Consider the following 18,639-nt stretch of genomic DNA (forward strand, 5'->3'; position numbering starts at 1 on the left):
TTTCAGATTTATCCTGATGCCAAGACAGTGATGACACAGATAAAGCCGTTGTGAGAAGGGAACTCAGCACAACGTTGAAGCGACGTGCAGCTGGTTAAAGTAAACAGTGTTGCTACACAGACTTAAGGTCATGCTCGTTTTGTGCCTTCGGGCATCTAAGCGGGATTTACCAGTGGGGGCATCCATTTGCTTTTTGTGTTGAGCTCAGTAACAAACTGCAAGGAAACATTTTCCCATTTTACACAAGTATCCCTCTTTTGTACTTTTGTTATTTGTTGCTAACACTCCATTGTTATTTCAAATGCACTTTTATCTAACAATATACATATTTGGCTTTGCCGTTTGTTGAGCTATTCTGAATACATCATTCTTCTGGTCATCCCTTTGTGGTCAAGAATAGGACGACAGAGTCCCAGTCTAACATTTAAAACAACTTTTATTGAATCATCTTCGTTAATCTATCTATATAAATAACACAGTAGACTATGTGTGTGTGCGTAAATATTTAACCGATAAACGCTTAAACTATTGTCACATTACACTGAAATTAACAGAAAATAGTAATTATACACCAAGGATAGTTTATAATGCATAAAATCTTTGTTTGGGTTGATGAATAACGCATACAGACATATAGTGGCATGTTGAAACGCGAAATGTTCATTTCTACTGGCGGACATGTTTATGCATGCGCACATAAATCATTTTCTTCTTTTTTAAAGTTAATTATCTTTGTCTTGATACCAACATCCGTAGAAAAAAATGGCTGGAACATGAAATGTTTTGGTTTCGATTCTACCTGATGGCACCAAGTCATCTTTTTTTTTTTTAACTTTTGCCATCCTTTCTTTGTATTATTAAATGTGAATATCTGCATGGTTTTGAATATATTTAAACGTATTTTATGACAGGCGAAATCAAAATATTTATTTAAAGGTTTGGAAAATAAAACTTTTCTTTTTTAATTTCTGACAGATATTTTTTGGAAATTATTTATTTTGGCTGGAAATCAAATACTTATGTCTGAGGATGGAATATGAAAATATATCAAATACAACCCTGGCAACGCCGGGTACTTCAGCTCGTGTGCAAATAATGGAATGGAAAAGAGATAAGTATTGGAATAAGTCTATGAGTGAAAACACGAAAGATTAGAAATTCCACGTTGTGTTAGCAAGGAAAAGAAAAGTGTTTATTTATGAAGAATGTGTACTTGTATATTAGTGCTGACCACAGAACCTTTAAAGCATATGTGTGATACTAAATTCATGTGTGCAGCTATAGTAGTCACGCCTTTCACAGCACATGCCAATTTTTTTTTTTTTTACTATCGGCCCCTTTAGCTTTAAATTCCATATTTTCTACAATCAAATCCATGTAATAGAAATGACGTTTCTGCATTTGTGAGATCAGGATTGGTTATTTGTATTATTATTCATCGGACTACTGTTCTCATCTTGATTGTGATTTTTACAACGTTTCGGTCGATGTAACCTCCGACCTTCTTCAGGTGTATCTTGTTGAACTCGGGAACGTTTCTGTCGATCTCGGGAATTTGGACAGAATTTCGAGCAGAACCCTTTATTTACTTCACATTCAATACGATATGGGAACCAGTAATTATAAACAATAGATAATATATACAAGTAACAAGTAAAAACATTAATATATACAAGTAATAAATATAGAGATAGATAAACATTAATATATAGTAATAATTAGTAAATGGTGATACTTATAACTAGAAATAAAAATAGGTTTAAGGCTGACCATATCTGGAAAGAAAAGGGAAACCATCTACCATTATGGGACAAAGTAAAAATTATAGCCAGAGAGGAACGGTGGAGAGTAAGCCGACTGAAAGAAGCAGCACAAATGCTGGGGAATTATAAACAATATCTCACTGCTGATGCAATTCTCTATCTATATAAGAGTCAGATACGTCCAAGGATGGAGTACTGTTGCCACATATGGGCAGGAGCTGCTAGAAAAGACTTGTCCTGCCTTGATAGAGTTCAAAATAGACTTCGGTGCCTGGTGGGAGATGTCTTTTTCTCTTTGCTGCAACCTCTGTCTCACAGAAGAGATGTTGCGAGTTTGTCTCTGCTTTATCGTTATTTTCATGGAAAGTGTTCGACTGAGCTTCAATCTATGGTCCCCCCTCGCCAAACTTTCACAAGAAACACTAGACTAGCTGAAAACATTATCAATAATTTTCCCCACTCTTTATCTGTACCTAAACCTAAACATAGATTCCATGATCAAAGCTTCTTCCTTAGAACTGCACGCCTGTGGAATTGTCTTCCGTTTTCCTGCTTTCCAGCTTTCTATAATATGGTTGTCTTCAAGTCCAACATGAACAAGTTTCTGATGAGCCGTTCCACTTAAGTTAACAAATTTACCGAACTTCCATTACTATCGATTACTATATTGTCCTTTTGACTACTCTACACTCTTTAACCCTTATCCTTGAGTGGCCTATCGGCCTTGATAAGTGGTGACGTCTATGTAAAAAAAAAAAAAATATATACAAGTAATAAGTAAAAACATTAATATATACAAGTAATAAGTATAGAAATAGATAAACATTAATATATAATAATAATTAGTATTAAATAGTGATATTTACAACTAGAAATAAAAAGTAGGTTTAAGGCTCCTAAATAAATTCGTACTAGAATTGTCCGCAAGGATCCATGGCGCAGTGGTTAGAATACTGGGGAAAATCAATTGTAAAAAAGTGACATTCTCTTGAAGGTTGAAGGTTCAATCCTCGGTGTGGACAACCAAAATATACATTTGCGAATTACTTAGGACCTCTATCCAGTCATGACTGACGGATCAAGAGCATGCTACCCCTGTGAAGTAAATAAAGGGTTCTGCTCGAAATTCCCAAGTTCGACAAGATACCCTGAAGAAGGTCGGAAATTACATCGACCGAAACGTCGTGAAAATCACACACAAGATGAGAACAGTAGCCCAATGAATAATAATACATGTAACAGATTTTGATTAAAATTAAAATTTTATGTTAATCTTTGATATGATTTTTTAATAATGGTGGTGCAAAATTCTTCTGTTTCATGGAATTTAGAAAACTTAGAAGAGGGGGTTGCAGACATTGCAATAAAACGTCTGGATTTCAAATAAAATATCAGTGTTATCTAATATATAAAAAACTATATGTTTGTCTGTCTGTCTCCATATTTTCAAACTCTATCTCCTCCAAAACTAAAAGTCGCAAAGCAGTGCTAGGGGGGATCAAATGATTGTATTTTTTACAAGCCGTTCTTTTATGGATCTTTAGCTAGTTTAAATAGATTTAAAGGGTCAAAAATGGGTCAAAATTGAAAAAAAAAATCGTTATACACTTTGTACATTCATCTTAGTTTATTTTTAAGTGGTTTATATGCGTGTCACGTCGGTACAGTGGTAACGTCACCAGCTTTGAATGCTACAGTTTCGATTCTAGCTTATGGCACTTAAATATTTTTCTGTTTTACTTTTGAAATCACGACTCTATAATAATAAATATGAAATCTGGACAAATCAAAATATAATATTTTAATACTTTCTCTTTTCCATTCTATTATTTGCACACGAGCTGAAGTACTTGGCATTGCCAGGTTGTATTTGATATATGTGAATATTCTGTCCTCATATATATATATATATATATATATATATATATATATATATAGTGAATAAATGACAAAAAGTTATATTCCAAAATTCATGTTGTTGCCCATCTTATAATTTATTCCTTTAATTCAGTTGACATTTACAATTCTTGACAGTATCTGTTTTGTAGTGCAAAATCAATCACTCAATTATTACATTAATCAGTGAATCTATTATGCCCTTAACTCATCAGAAGAAATAGCAACAATCAATCCGTCAAAAGAAAATGAAGTGTGATTTGACATGATTAAAAATAGTTTTTTTGTCATTTATTCACTATATTGCTCTGTAATTACATTGAGCTTCTTAAATAAGGATTGGTATATATTATAAGAAAATATATTTCTACGGAAATATATATATATATATATATATATATATTTGGTAAAACTGGTAATTAGTAAAAACCTGAAGAGAGTGCTCAATACTATTGCAGAGAAAATATTTGTTTTATTTTTTTATTACCGTTTTATCTGTTTGGTTACATATGTTTCGGATGTTGGACCATGTTTACGATCCAACAGCCTCGTCAGACCTTACAGAAATCTGTAAGGTCTGACGAGGATTGTAAACATGGTCCAACATCCGAAACAAAAATAAAACATATATATATATATATATATATATATATATATATTACATGATTGAAAAATATACCATTATTATTGAGTGCTCTTAATTTTTTATTGAAATATAATTCTTACATGAATGAATATGATACTAAAGCGCAGAGTTTTAGTTAGAATCCAATATGGGCGTCAGCACTCACTATTAACTTCTCAGACCCTATGGGAACTTCATCGACTGATTTCACAAGTGATTCATTTTTTTCTATTGTGTAGGGGAGGGGGGGGGAGAAATCGGATGTCGCTTTTTAGTAACGACTCACATTTATCCAAGCCTAAAGCCGCTTGAGGATACAAGTTAATAGAACGGACAGACGGACAGTTGAAAAGAGAAATTCTTTTCTGCTTTGTCAGAAACATCACTCATGGAAAGTGAGAACTTGCTTCTATTTTTTTTTTATTACATTTTCACCCCAAAGGGATGTAAGCTACAGGAGTACTATGTGGGGAGTTGGGCAACAAGATGTCGGTTCACGTTACATTTGAACTTCTGCATGTCAGTACAGTTGGGGAAGCAGGAACCCGGAAGGGAATTCCAAAGTTTAGCGGTTCTGGGGAAGAAACTACTAGAGTAGAAGGCTCTCTTACATCTAGGGATCTCAACCGTGAAGGGGTGGGATTTTGCTGCTTCTCGGATTTGCCGGGGATATTTACGCCGAGGGGGTACAAGCACTTGCAGTTCATCAGAGCACATCCCATTAAAGTACTTGTAGAACAGGCAGAGGGATGCTACATTTCGTCGATGTGACAGAGGCTGAAGCTTAGATGACAGTTCAGGACGTATCAGGTTGGCGACTTTCTTTTGAACCTTCTGTAGGAGTGCTTGGTTTCTTTTTTTTTTTCTTTTTGAGTGGGTAACAAGACCTTCAATTCCATTTAATGTCATCATTCAACTAGTATCCCACCCTTCATTTTGTTTATGGCGTTTCAACCCTTTCCAGACTAATTAATGCCAAATCAAATATTTATTCATGACTAGCAGGGGTGCCTGGCGTTGTCTGGGTGCTTAGAGGTTTGTGTTGAGAAAAAAAAAGAAGTTGTAGTAGGCTGGCAGGCTCGAACCCGAAGCCTTGATGTGAAGGCCGAAAAGAAAGTGAAAGAAAACATGAGATTTACCGCTGCACTATGACGCGACAGGAAGTGAAAAGCGTTCTAATTTACTGATCAAAAAGTTGACACGCAGAAAGTGAAAGTTAATGATTTCACGTAGGCACAGAAATGAAATCACGCACTTAAGTTTAGCTGTAGGCCAGTTAAGATTTCAGCTTTCTACCAGACATATTTGTTTCCTCACAACATTGGAGAAAACCAGCTCCCAACTAAAAGGGGGTGTCCAAATGAATAGCAATTGCCTGATATGCGGGGTTTCCCCCCATAGTGATCCAAGCTAATTGCTTTCTGGACGTTCCTGGAACGAAAAAGCTGAACAAACACGCGACAGGACGGAATTGCGTGAATTTTGTAAAAAGTTGCTCAAATAAAAGATAGAGACGATCTCTGTTCACAAATCGTACATATTACAATCTAGGGAGTATATAAAAAGTTCTAAAATAGAGTAACCCCACCGAGAACCACCGCGAAAAAGCCTTTCTGGGACAAATACAAAAATGTGCGTGGCCATTTTGCCTTTTATATATAGAGATGTTTGGTTTGGCTGTTTTGTTTTATAGTACATCAACCCTTTTGTAGGTTATTTAATGCTGAATCTGGTCATTTTGGTAAAAGTTTTTGTGCTTCAAATTCTATACATCTTCAAATAGGTACGGTCAACAATGGAGCACTATTGCCCCATCTGGGCAGGAGCTGTTAGAAGCAGTTTATCCTGCCTTGATAGAATTCAAAATAGACTTCATAGCTTACTGGGGGATGCCCTTTTCTCTTCCCTGCAACCTCTTTCCCACAGAAGAGACGTTGTGAGCCTGTCTCTGCTTTATTGTTATTTTCATGGAAAGTGCTTGTCTGAGCTCCAATCTCTGGTCCCCCCTCGCCAAACTTTCAAGAAAAACACTTGTCTAGCCAAAACCATTATTAATAATTTCCCACACTCTTTATCTGTGCCTAAACCTAAATGTAGATTCCATGAACAAAGCTTCTTTCTTAGAACTGCACGCCTGTGGAACTCTCTTCCGTTTGCCTGCTTTCCAGCTAACTACAATCTGATTGTCTTCAAGTCCAACGTAAACAAGTTCTTGATGAACCGTCCTCCTAAGTAATCCAATTTACAAAATTTCCACTACTTATGTTTACTACGCTATAATCACATTGACTAATGTATACTCATTAACCCTTATCCTCGAGTAGCCCTCGGGCCTTGATAAGTGGTGATTCCTATACAGAAAATAAAAAAAGAAAGAAAAAGGCCTTTGACAAAGTCTGGCACAAACAGCTGCTAATGAAAATTAAATCCTATGGTATAACTGGATGTATACTAAATATAATTAAACCTTTCTTAGACAATCCGACCATTCAGCTTGTCATTGATGGACGTACATCCAAGCAGCATAACATTCATGCTGGAGTGCTTCAGGGTTCGATCCTACGACCACTATTATTCCTGATATTCATAAACGACCTCCCTGACAATATTGTGTCCAAGTAGGTATATTTACTGATGATACAACGTTCTATAATATGCATGAGGGAAGAATGGATGTACATAAATCTAAGACAATAGCAGAATCGTTAGAAAATGACCTCCAGACTATCGTGGAATGGGGCCACAAATGGATGGTAACATTTAATGCTACTAAAACTAAGCTGCTCTCCTTTATCAATTACAAGACGCCTCTCCAGCCGCCTATATCCATGTCAAATCATACCCTACCTGAGAATTCTTCCTTCAAACTCCTCGGCCTAACATTTGCAGACAACATGAACTGGAACAAATACATTAAGGAAATTGTGAAAGCTGCTGCGAAGAAGGTGGGTTCCCTTTATCAAGCTAGAAGGCTACTCACACCTGAGATTATCCTGAACTTCTACAAGGCCACCATTCGCCCACGCATGGAGTATTTGTTGCCACATCTGAACTGGTGAATCTACCATTAGCCTCTCCCTCCAATCTAATAGTTCCCATTTTGTGAACTAAGATCCAACCCCTGTCCCATCGCCACAATGTTGCATCTCTGTACTTGTTTTACAAATATTTTAATGGAATATGCTCTGATGAACTTGTTGCACTTCTGCCCCCTTAACGTACATATCCCTGACAAACCTGCTTAACAACAAAATCTCACCCCTTCACTGTTGATTACCCTAAATGTCAGAAAGCTTTCTATTCTAATAGTTTCTTCCCTAGAACAGCTAGAGTTTGAAATTCCCTTCCTGCTATCTGCTTCCCTGGCTGTACTGATATGCAGAAGTTTAAATGTAATGTAAACAAACATCTTGTTAATCTTTCCTAGGCACGGTCCCAAATAGTAGCCCCTTACGTCAAAGTGGCGATATTCCTTGTTAGGGTGGACATGAGTAAAAAAAATAAAAAATTTTTAAAAAAATCTTCTGTAAATAAGTCTGTGTACAGTTCTCACACTGACATCAAACTGTGCACTCTATAGGCACATGACTGCCTTTATCCATGAAATTCTTTATTTGGCCAATCAACTCGATAAAAAGTAATGATTTGAAAAGTTTAAAAAAAGTAAGTACATGACTTGAATGCCATCAGCTAAAATCAAAACCAAAACATGTAACTCTCCAGCAGTATTCACTACAGGGTAGAAAGATAAAATTGTTGCCCTAGAAAAGATGACATGATTCCATTTCCATTTGATGTAACCGGTTTTCTTTTTTGTTGCAGACCATCTATTAGTCAACCAGTTGTGTCCAAATCCCAAAAGTAATAGGAGCCTTCTTTCATGTCTAAAAGTGACACGATGTTCAACAAGCAAGATCAGAGATGCGCTGCTGTACAATTCATGCTCTCGACTGATCCAAGTTATGACAACAGGACCATTGCCAACACCCTCAAAATGCAAATCCAAATGGTTCAACACTTGAGGGCACAACTCAATGCATTGTATCAGCTGACCCTTTGGAGGTGGTGAAGTGAAAGCCCAAGGCCAAAGACACTGCCAATGGGGTTCATTGAAAAGGTCCAAGCAATCATTGATGAAACTCCTCAGCGGCCTATTCAGCAGATTGCTAAAGATGTAAGCATCTCACACGCAACTGTGAATGCATGTGTGAAAAAGGACTTGAAGTGTTGGTCCTACAGGCGCCAGACAAGCCAGATCTTGACTGAGAAGAAAAAGAACCTTAGGCTAAGTCCGTCAGGTTACTCAATCATCCCAAGAAGCCAAACATGCTTTGGTTCTTGTCAGACGAAAAGAACTTCTGCCAGGACCAGGTGCGCAACAGCCAAAACCATCGCTGGATTGCCATGAATAACAGAGACATGCCCAGGGTGATGAAAACAAAGTTTCCAGCCACAGTTTTGGTCTTTGGTGTGGTTTCAAGTGAGGGCCACATCATGCCACCTCACATTTTCAAAGTCGGCTTCAAAAATCAACACTAAAGTGTACCTCGGCGTGTTGAAGTGTGTGATGATCCTCTGGTGCAATCAGGTGGATGCTGACAGACCCTGGTGTGGCAGCAGTACTTGGTGCCAGCCCACAAGTCCAAAGAGACCCAGGCCTGGCTTCAGAAGGAGTGCTACGACTGTGTACCCTTCTCTCACTGGTCTCGCTCCTCCCCCAACCTGAACCCGTTTGGTCATACGTTGAGAATATCACCAACATGTCCTCCCACAACACCAAAGCCAGCCTGATTGTCGGCATCTGCCAAGTATTCGCCAAGCTCTTAGCAGCGTTTGTGGAAAAAGTATGCTCCCAGTTCAGAACCCTTATCAAGGCGATGATTGAGGCTGAAGGCGGCTACATTGAATAGATGGCAGCTCTACTACATAATCAAGTTACTGGAACTGATTTTTTTTAATAAAAGTTTTAAAATAAATCTTTAGTGTTGTTTTCTTTAGGGCAGTTGAACGTATAAATATTTGTGTGAATCCCTCAAGTCTGTAGACCCAAAAAATTGACAGTAGTTTGGTAGAGACCGTTCTTCACGGGCAGACAACGTCACTTTTATAATACATACAGATAATAATAGTTTGGTTTGGTTGTTTTGTTTTATGGCATATCAACTCTTTTCAGGTTATTTAATGCCGAATCCAGTTATTTTGGAAACAGTTTTTATGCTTCAAGATTTTAAAATATCTTTGAACCACCAAGATCAAAATCAGTCTTATAATGGATACATTTAGTATTAAAAAAAAAAAAAAAATCGCTAAAAATCATAAATCTTTAATTTTGTAGCTATAACGACGATCAAGAGTTTCCCTTCACTCTTTATCTGCACCTAAATCTAAATGCAAATTCCATAAACAAAGCTTCTTTCCTAGAACTACATGCTTTCCAGCTGACTAAAATATGGTCATCTTCAAGTCCAAAGTAAACAAGTTCTTGCTGAGCCTAAATAATCCATTTTCACCACTAACTATTAATATGCTGTTTTCCAGGTGTGCACTCATTAAACTGAGTGGCCTTGATAAATGGTAACCCATTTATTTATTGCGGACTATTATTCTTATCTTTTAGTTGTTGTTTCATGATGTTTCGGCCAACTATTCCTCTGGCCGTGACAGGATAGAAACTCCGAATCTCCTAACTGCATTCTCAGCAATAATAGTTGATTATTGTCGTTTTGGATGAAGACAGAGGAACAGTTGGCCGAAACGTCATAAAACAACAACTAATAAAGATGAGGATAATAATCTGTAATAAATAAAATTAATAAATAATACTCATCTCAATAATAAATTCCAATTAAATAAATATATACGTGGTAACTCACGTAAAAAAAAAAAAAAATACATCATCAATTTACGTGATTTTTGGAATATGACATCGTTATTCTGTGACGAATGCTTACATCAGAAAGATTTTTCTGTATTTTCTTTCTTTTTTAATAAATTCAATTCGAAATGCTTTTCGGTGTTTCCAACCATTTTATAATAATGAAAAAATATTGAATTTTAAGCAAAAAAGAAATATTGAATTTTAACTAAAATTACATAGGTGCCATTTCACCTATATAATTGTCATGTCGCAAGTAGTAACATATCCAAAAATTTTGGAAAACGATAAGGTAGAAAATTAATTAATCATGAAAAAAAGACATTTGTAAAATCTGGCAATTTGGTTTCAAAATCTTCTCATTCAAATTAGAGAGTTAACAAGGGAAGCAATTAAGTTTTCAATTTCTCGGAAATCTAATACCAAAATTCAATCAGTTACTTTTTATAAAAAGAAATTAAAAATTCAATCAGTTAAAAAAGTGTTTGTTTTTTTTAATTCACAAATTATGTCTATATGTTATGTTTAGTTTTGTTTTCTGAATAAACTGTCTGCTATACATAATGTTTCAACGGAGTTACTTCCCCTTTGCTAATATCATGTGATGCAATATGTCTGCCTCAGCGTGTAAACTTATCAAAATAGTTTTACCTTTATTGGAAGTGTTTTTCACAAATAACTAATTTTCTATCGTTTTTCATAATTTTGGGATATGTTCCTATTTGCGACATGACAATTATGTAGACACCATTTGCTTTACTTGAAATTCAATATTTTTTTTGTTATTTAAATATAAAAGCACCAAATTTTCTATACCTGGTTATTATAACTAGGGCTATGACAACAGCATATTCTTTTCATTGTTTTAACTCTCAAGTGTGTATCCATTGATATTTTATATGCTTTTATATAGAGTGATGTGGTTCTCGGTTGATTAACTGTGTCGGATATATACTCGAGAGTCAAAACAATGAAAAGAATAGGCTGTTGTCATAGCCCTAATTATAAACATGATTAAAAAGAATAGTAAAAATAAAAGGAAGATGGAAATACGATTTTGAAATGTTAAAATATATTTTAATGTGACACTGACAACAGAAAATACTAACTACCCAAGAAAAGGGTTTCAAAGATTTTCTTGCCAGTCTGGTTGAGCCCAGTCAGGTAAACTTGTTCGATACTCCCAATCAGGACCCTATAACAAAAAAAAAAAAAAAGAAAGCTTTAAAAAGAAATCATTTAAATTTAAAATTTTGCTGCTTATGCATTATAATTGAATAATAAAAAAAAAATGCATTCTGGTAAAAAGCACTATTACGTACTTACCTGTAATGTCAAAATTAGTAAACAAAAATTTAAATTATGAAAAATGAACAGAATAGAAGATCTTACACAATTTTCTAATTTGAAATCATGGAAGTTAACTGAAAACAAGGGAGATAAGTCAGTTTATCATACAGAATTAGCTGCAATAGAAGGAATGGCACTTCTACAGAATTGGACGAGATTTTGTAGTCAATAAATGCAGTTTTCAGATAAAAAAGAAATTGTTTTTTTTTGTCAATTCTAATAAGCCACAATGGCAGCTTCAAAATTATGCAGTTGAAATTACCTGAATCTTACTGAATTATTAAACGAAACAACTTTAATCGTGTTAGCAGGTGAAAATTGCCGCCATCTTGTTTAACTCAAAACAGAAAATTATCCCCCTTTCGAACTCTCCTGTGTTTTACGATCGTTTTCATCAAATTCTATTCTTTTTTTCTTTAATAGATAATTTCCTACCCTATCGATTTTCGTAATTTTTGGATATAATCATCTTGAAAATATGAGGAATACGTTTGTTTTCATGTGAAATTCAGTTTTATGACTTATGAAATTTCGTCCAAATAGTGTAGAAGCATCAAAGGAACCAATAAAACTGCATTATTTTATTTTTTCTTGTAATTATTTATTCTACTCAATCATTTTTCATAATTTTTGGTGATGTAACAAATTTTGACATTACAAGTAAGTACGTAATATTTTTACTTAAAATGTATTTTTTTACATCATATTATGATGTACAAGTATTACAATTTTAACTAACTTCACAAGACAACACTAAAAATGAAACAAAAATTAAAATAAAAACATTGGCTTCTTTTCTAGAATAGTCACTTTGGGCGATAACTTATATATATATATATATAAGTTAAGTGGTTGTATTTAAATTCCGAAAAAACAACATATAGACACATATATTGGAATTAAAAATTTATTCTTTGACAAAAAAAATATATAGAAGGGGTTATGTTGATTTCCTTAATCCATGGATTTTCAATAAAGGCTCATATCATCAGAGGAAATGAAATGCGGTTAGCAAAATGTTCATCTGTGAATAGACACTTATTTTGCTTTTCAGCACAAATATTGAAAATAGTTTTTTTGAGTGGTGAATGATAATTATATGGAAATAATTATAGGAAAAGGAATTTGATACAACCTGGGCAGTCCATTATCGGAAGGAGTACAATGTCCTCCGGGGTTATAAATCCAGGTAGGCAGAGTATTGGTCCAGAGGAGAAGGCAATAGTCCCATATAACAAAAAAGCGTGGTTGCTCCTTAGTAATTTTGCGAAAAGTATACGGGGCAGTCGTATTCGTTGGTGCGTTGAGTGTGTTTTGGTGGATGTACTCCAAAATCTTTTTAGGTGTTGGCACAGTGTATCAGATGTTAAATAGATATACCATTCCATTGTATATATCCCGTGAGTGATAGATATGCTTAAATATTGAGCTTCTCCTTTTTGGCTAGGATCGCCCTGAAAGTATTACTTCAAGCAATATCTATCAGAATCTTTCATCTGATTTCTAATTAGTGTCTTATCTCGATTATATATTTTATATATATATATTTTTTTCATTTATATAATTTTGGAGTTATAAATAAACTACGAGGAATGTTCCAAAAGTTAGGCTTCCTATTTTTTTATTCCACCTGAATGGACCAAAGACGATTGCAAATTGCATTGCTATAATGACTGAACTCATGCATTCATGATCTGAAAAGTATTCATCTCTCTGTTGCAGATATTGATGGTGTGAGACTCTCATAGCTGTGCATCAGAAGTAGTTTTGGTTGGTTGTTTTGTTTTACGGCATATCAATTATCCAACCTGTGGACGTGTTCTACCCAGCAGAGGTGGTGGTGGATGATGATGGCCTCAACACAGGTCACCCAGGCTCATTGTAGGACTTCAATATTGGTCGTGTGGCTCTCCCAGGGAATTTTCTAAATCTGCCTCAGTTTAGTTTACTGTTCCAGATATTTTATATCGCTTCTATACAGCGTCCACGTCTCATTATTTTGATGGACGTCATTAGTGCATGGTTGTTGAATATGCGGCAGTTGCTATATGGAGAACTGGCCCAGGGTACAAGGCCACGAGGAGCTCCAGAAATGTGTTACAAAAACCAACTCACGCACACCCTGGCTCTAACAAACATCGACCCATCCTCGTGGGAGGAAACTGCCAGGGACAGGAAGACGTGGAGAGATGCAGCACACCATGGACTTTGAGGAGAAGAGGAGAGAGAATAAGGAGGCTAGGAGGAGGAGGAGGAGGAGAAGGAGAAGAAGAGAGCGAAGAGAAAAACCCTGTCCCACCCTCCCTTGTGAACACTGTCCACGACTCTTCCACCATAGACTTGGATTTTACAGCCACATCATACACAAACATAAAGATAGGAGACTAGTGACAAACGACGGGATTCAATACTTGGATACAAGTGGGAGCCGACAATGATAGTTACAATTAAAAAATGAAAAAAACTTACTTTATAGCTGAGCGCGTGCAAATACATAATCAAATCTTTAGGTCGAGGGTCAATATATTCCGTCTGGCAATGAATGCAATTCTCGTCAGGTATCCACTTTTGGGGGTCATAGTCTGGACGTGATTCCTTTTCTGTGTCCGCATCATTGGCTTTGAAACGTTTCGATGGTGGCTCTTTCACTTCACAAGATTCATCTTCATCTTTTGCGGAGTTAGTTTCTCCTTCGTGAGACTCACTGACCGAATTGTTGGAAGCCGAAGCTGCTTCCCTCGCAGCCTCTTCTTCTTTCACCTGTTGCAGACGAGACTGGAAACGAGGGTTTGGTCCTTTCACCCACAGCCCAATGTTATGGTTCTTCATAACTGCATCTCCAATCTGCAATAAAAAAAAAAAACAAATTGTATTAATACAAGATGTTTGTACACTTGCTGACAATCTTTTTAAAAATTACCATGTCTGTAGAGAAGTAATCTCATGCTAATGTGTTCTGATAGGGTAGAAGTTCTTGAAAGAAAATTATGAACATGGAAATTCCATCTGACACTAGGCCATGGATGAAAGAAGGAACATTCTTTTCAATTGTGGAAGAAGACAAGTTCTTGCTGTGAACATCTTTAAAAGAAGGACCAGAGATTATAACATACAGTGACGCCAAAAAGAAAATCCACACTTGTCATTTTTTTTAAAAACCGCAAATTTAAGCTGAATTGAATCTAAATGTTTAAACAACCTAATGTCCAATAATCTGCAGAAAGAGGAGAAAAAAAAAAAAAAATTGTAGGGGGGGGCGGATTGTTCAGGTGCACCTAGATATTTTTTTTCAAATATTTTCTTTACCCAAGTTGTGCATGATTAAAACTAAAATTTGATTTAAAAAAAGAAAAAAAAAACCTTTTTTGTGTCCAAAATTATTTATTTACAATTATTTTATCTGTATTTTACATTGCAAGTTGGAATTGTTTTCAAAAAAAAAAAAAAAAAAGACAAACATGTTTTTCTAATGTAAACAAAAAAAACAAACTTTTTCTTTTTTTTTCCAGTTTTTTTTTCAACGGATTACATCAATCTTATATAAAAGATTTTTCATTTAACCTAAGGGCAATGATGTTAAGGCCTTTATTATCCAAGGTTTCATATGGTTTTTGTTGGTCGCCATGTTTATTTTTGTGCGCATGTGCATTCAATTTTTGCACATTTATACACTAATTCTGTATACTCACTATTTCATAGCTATTTCATATAACACATACCAACTAAACAGGTTATGAATAGTCTAGTATATAAACTGCGTCAATCGCTTTATTGCAGATTAGTAAAATATCAATATTTCACTAAATATACGTCACAAATAAATGAAAATTGTATCATCAAATGACTGTTTCAAGGCTAGTTATTTCCCAAAATTTCATTCAAATCCATGCGATATTCACAAAGTTATGACATTTTATTTATTATCAAGTAATTTATACTGTCCATCGCTTTATTGCAGGTCTTTTAAAATGAAAAAAAAAAAAAAAAAGGAAAGGATTGTTGCCACAGAATGATTGTTCAAAGATTTAGTTATGGAGCTGGAAAGGGATCCAAGAACTTTAGCTTCATTTGTGAACAACCCCAACACCAAATCCAGAAAAGATAAGGGCACCTGGAGAAACCTTTTACATCATGATTTTCGGAAAATTCATAGGGAAGTCAACTGAAACCCAAACAGCACCAGTACTTCCATTTTTGAAAGAGCTGGAATCGCTCCAAGATCCAGGCAGACCCGATGTAATGTGTTGAATGAGATGGCAAGGAACATCAAAACTATTCCAAGGCCTCCATTGAGCAAACAACATATGGAAAAATGAATGGCTTGGGCACAGAATTACATAAAAATGGATTTCTAACATCCTATTTACAGATGAGATCAGTGCTACTATTGACGGTTTGGATGTATGGGCCAAAGTTTGGAACTTGAATGGAACTACAACTAGAGTTCATCACCAACAAGGAGGTGAAGGCATCATGTTTTGTGCAGGAATCATTGGGGATAGGTTAGTTGGACCATTCCGAGTTCCATAGAGTGTAAAACTTACCAGCAATGCATACACAGCCTTTTTGGATAAACATTTGTCACCATGGCTAGATGACCTACCATTGTCAAATCGCTTTCAGATGATTTTTATGCATGACAATGCACCATCCCATTCTGTTAGGGCGACTGCAGCCTTCCTTGAATCTATGAGCTTCTTTGAAGAAACCCTTATGAGCTGGCCAGCGTGTTCTCCGGATCTTAACATCTCTGGTCAATATTAAAAAGAGGTGTTTATGAGGGAGGAGAGCAATTTACTTCAAAGGATGTCCTGTGGAGGAAAGTAGTTGATGTCGCCAGAACTATAACTCCTTTTCAGATCAAATAATTGGCTTCTTCTGTGGACAAAACGTTGTTTAAAGTTATTTAAAAAAAAATAGTGGATATGGCGATAAACTATTCATTTATTTGAGGCTTAGAACCTAGGATGTGCTTTTGTTTATTAATCTTTGACAGAAAAATATAATAAAAAGTAAAGTTTTCATGTATTTTTGCCCTAATACAACATTTTAAGAGACCTGCAATATGGACTGTGGAAATTCCTTAATAAAGAATAAAATGCCATAACTTTGTGAATATCGCATGAATTTGGTTAAAAGTTTGGGAAATAACTAACCTTAAAGCAGTCATTTGATTATACAATTTTTATTTTTTTGTGACATATATTCAGTGAAATATTGATATTTTACTGATCTGCAATAAAGCGATTGACACATATATAACTATATATATATTATTGTTTACTTATTACTATATATAATATCTATTATTTATAATTAACGTTAAATTCTATACCAGGTTTACTTAGTAACTGAGTCGTATGTGCTGCTTCTTTGAGGCATCTTACTCTCCACCATTTTTCTCTGTCTATAATTTTTACTTCATCTCATAAGAGTAGATGGTTTTCCTTTTCATTCCAGATGTGATCAGCCGTACCCGACTTTTCAATCTCTTCACGTATTACAGCTTTTTGATATTCTTCTAACTGTACTTCTAGTGGACAACATGTTTCACCTTTATATAGTTTTCCACTTTTACGTGGGATCGCATATACACAGTTCTTAGACATTTATTTTCTTTCTGTGAGCGTGCTTGACTTGCACAAGCTGTTTCCAGAGAGTTGCATCGCTTCTAAATACTGTTTTCATGTCATATGGTCAGAGATTACATTGACTGAAATGTGAAAATGACACTCAAAATGAGAACATAAAGGGTATTGCCAAGGCTGCTATTAAAAGGTGGGCTTTCTCTACTGTGCTAGGAAGTTACTAATGCCAGAGAACATCTTGTACCTTTATAAGATTACTATTCGCCCATGAATAGAGTATTGTTGCCACATTTGGGATGGTGCATCTGCTAATAGTCTCTTACTCCTAGACAGGGTTCCAAAAAGAGTCATCAACTCCAAACTCCAACCTGCCCCTGTACCTATTTTACAAGTATTTTAATAGAATGTGCTCCGATGAACTCCAAGCCATTGTACCACCTCCACATAAATACTCCAAGCCATTGTACCACCTCAACATAAATACTCAAAGCCATTGTACCACCTCCACATAAATACTCCAAGCCCTTGTATCTCCTCAACATAAATAAAACGACTAATCTGACAAGCAGCAAAAATCCCATCCCTTCATTCCTGTAGAGATCCCTAAATGCTCAGAAAGTTTTCTACTCAAATAGTTTTTTTCCTCAAACTGCTAGACTTTGGGATTCTCTCTAGAGTCCCTGCTTTCCTGAATGTACTGATATGCACAAGTTCAAGTGTAATGTGAACAGACATTTTGCTGCTCAACTGCCTAAATTTTGCCCCTTACAACCAAGTGACACTGTGCCATGTTTGGGGTGGAAAAGCAGTAAAATATAATTTTTTTTTACGCAATCAAATGAAAGTGTTTACCTTTTTATCATCAATTTTGCATTTGAATATTTTTCCTTTTGCGGATTCTGGGCCCCACGCTTCGTTGAAATAAAGCGGATCATTCAGAATGGGATGACCTGTGGAAGGGAAATAAAATAATGTATTCAAATTAATTGCTTTCATCATGAAAATCAAATATATATATATATATATATATAGGTTTCTTTTTACAATAATATGGATCAAATACATTTGAGGCACCTCAAAACCAAAATAGCACCTTTTGTCTTAACACAGAATTAAAAACAACACAACACACACACACACACATATATATATATATATATATATATATATATTTAAAAGGTGGTTTATTCAGGAAAAGCTTTTATTAATAGCCTAAAACATACGTAGTTTAATTTTAAAGCACATTTTTAATGAAAAACAAAATTCAAAAGTTTTATTCATAAAAATACTTAAAAAAGTCAAGTTTTATTTACAAATTTTTTTATTAAAGCAAAAATCTATAGAAAATCGAAAACAAATATAAAAAACAAAACATTGAGTGGATATACTGCAGAGATAGTGTTGCAGAATTAAGAAAAAAGTATTTAAAAAAAATATTGAATCATTGTTTAAATATTGGATGTTTTGTTATCAAAATATTTATCAGAAATCAGAAATAAAATTACAGAAAAAAATGTGTCTTTTGGTTGTTGCTCAGTCTTG

The 18,639-nt window shown here is 35.1% G+C and overlaps 1 protein-coding gene across 2 annotated transcripts in view; it reads right to left on the minus strand.

Moving 5' to 3' along the window:
* Window positions 1-11,214: 11,214 nt before the first annotated feature.
* Window positions 11,215-18,639, minus strand: part of LOC145297761 (pseudouridylate synthase RPUSD2-like) — a 58,334-nt gene continuing 50,909 nt past the window's right edge. For both annotated transcript variants that reach the window (XM_080144004.1, XM_080144003.1), the window contains 3 exons: window positions 17,950-18,047; window positions 13,979-14,353; window positions 11,215-11,354 (listed from right to left, as the gene is read on the minus strand). In XM_080144004.1, the coding sequence (XP_080000130.1) occupies window positions 11,286-11,354; window positions 13,979-14,353; window positions 17,950-18,047 (542 nt within the window). In that variant the 3' untranslated portion in view covers window positions 11,215-11,285. The remainder of the gene's footprint in view (window positions 11,355-13,978; window positions 14,354-17,949; window positions 18,048-18,639) is intronic.

This window comes from Euprymna scolopes, chromosome 18, assembly GCF_053919585.1.
Source record: "Euprymna scolopes isolate OS-2025 chromosome 18, ASM5391958v1, whole genome shotgun sequence".
NCBI lineage: Eukaryota > Metazoa > Mollusca > Cephalopoda > Sepiida > Sepiolidae > Euprymna > Euprymna scolopes.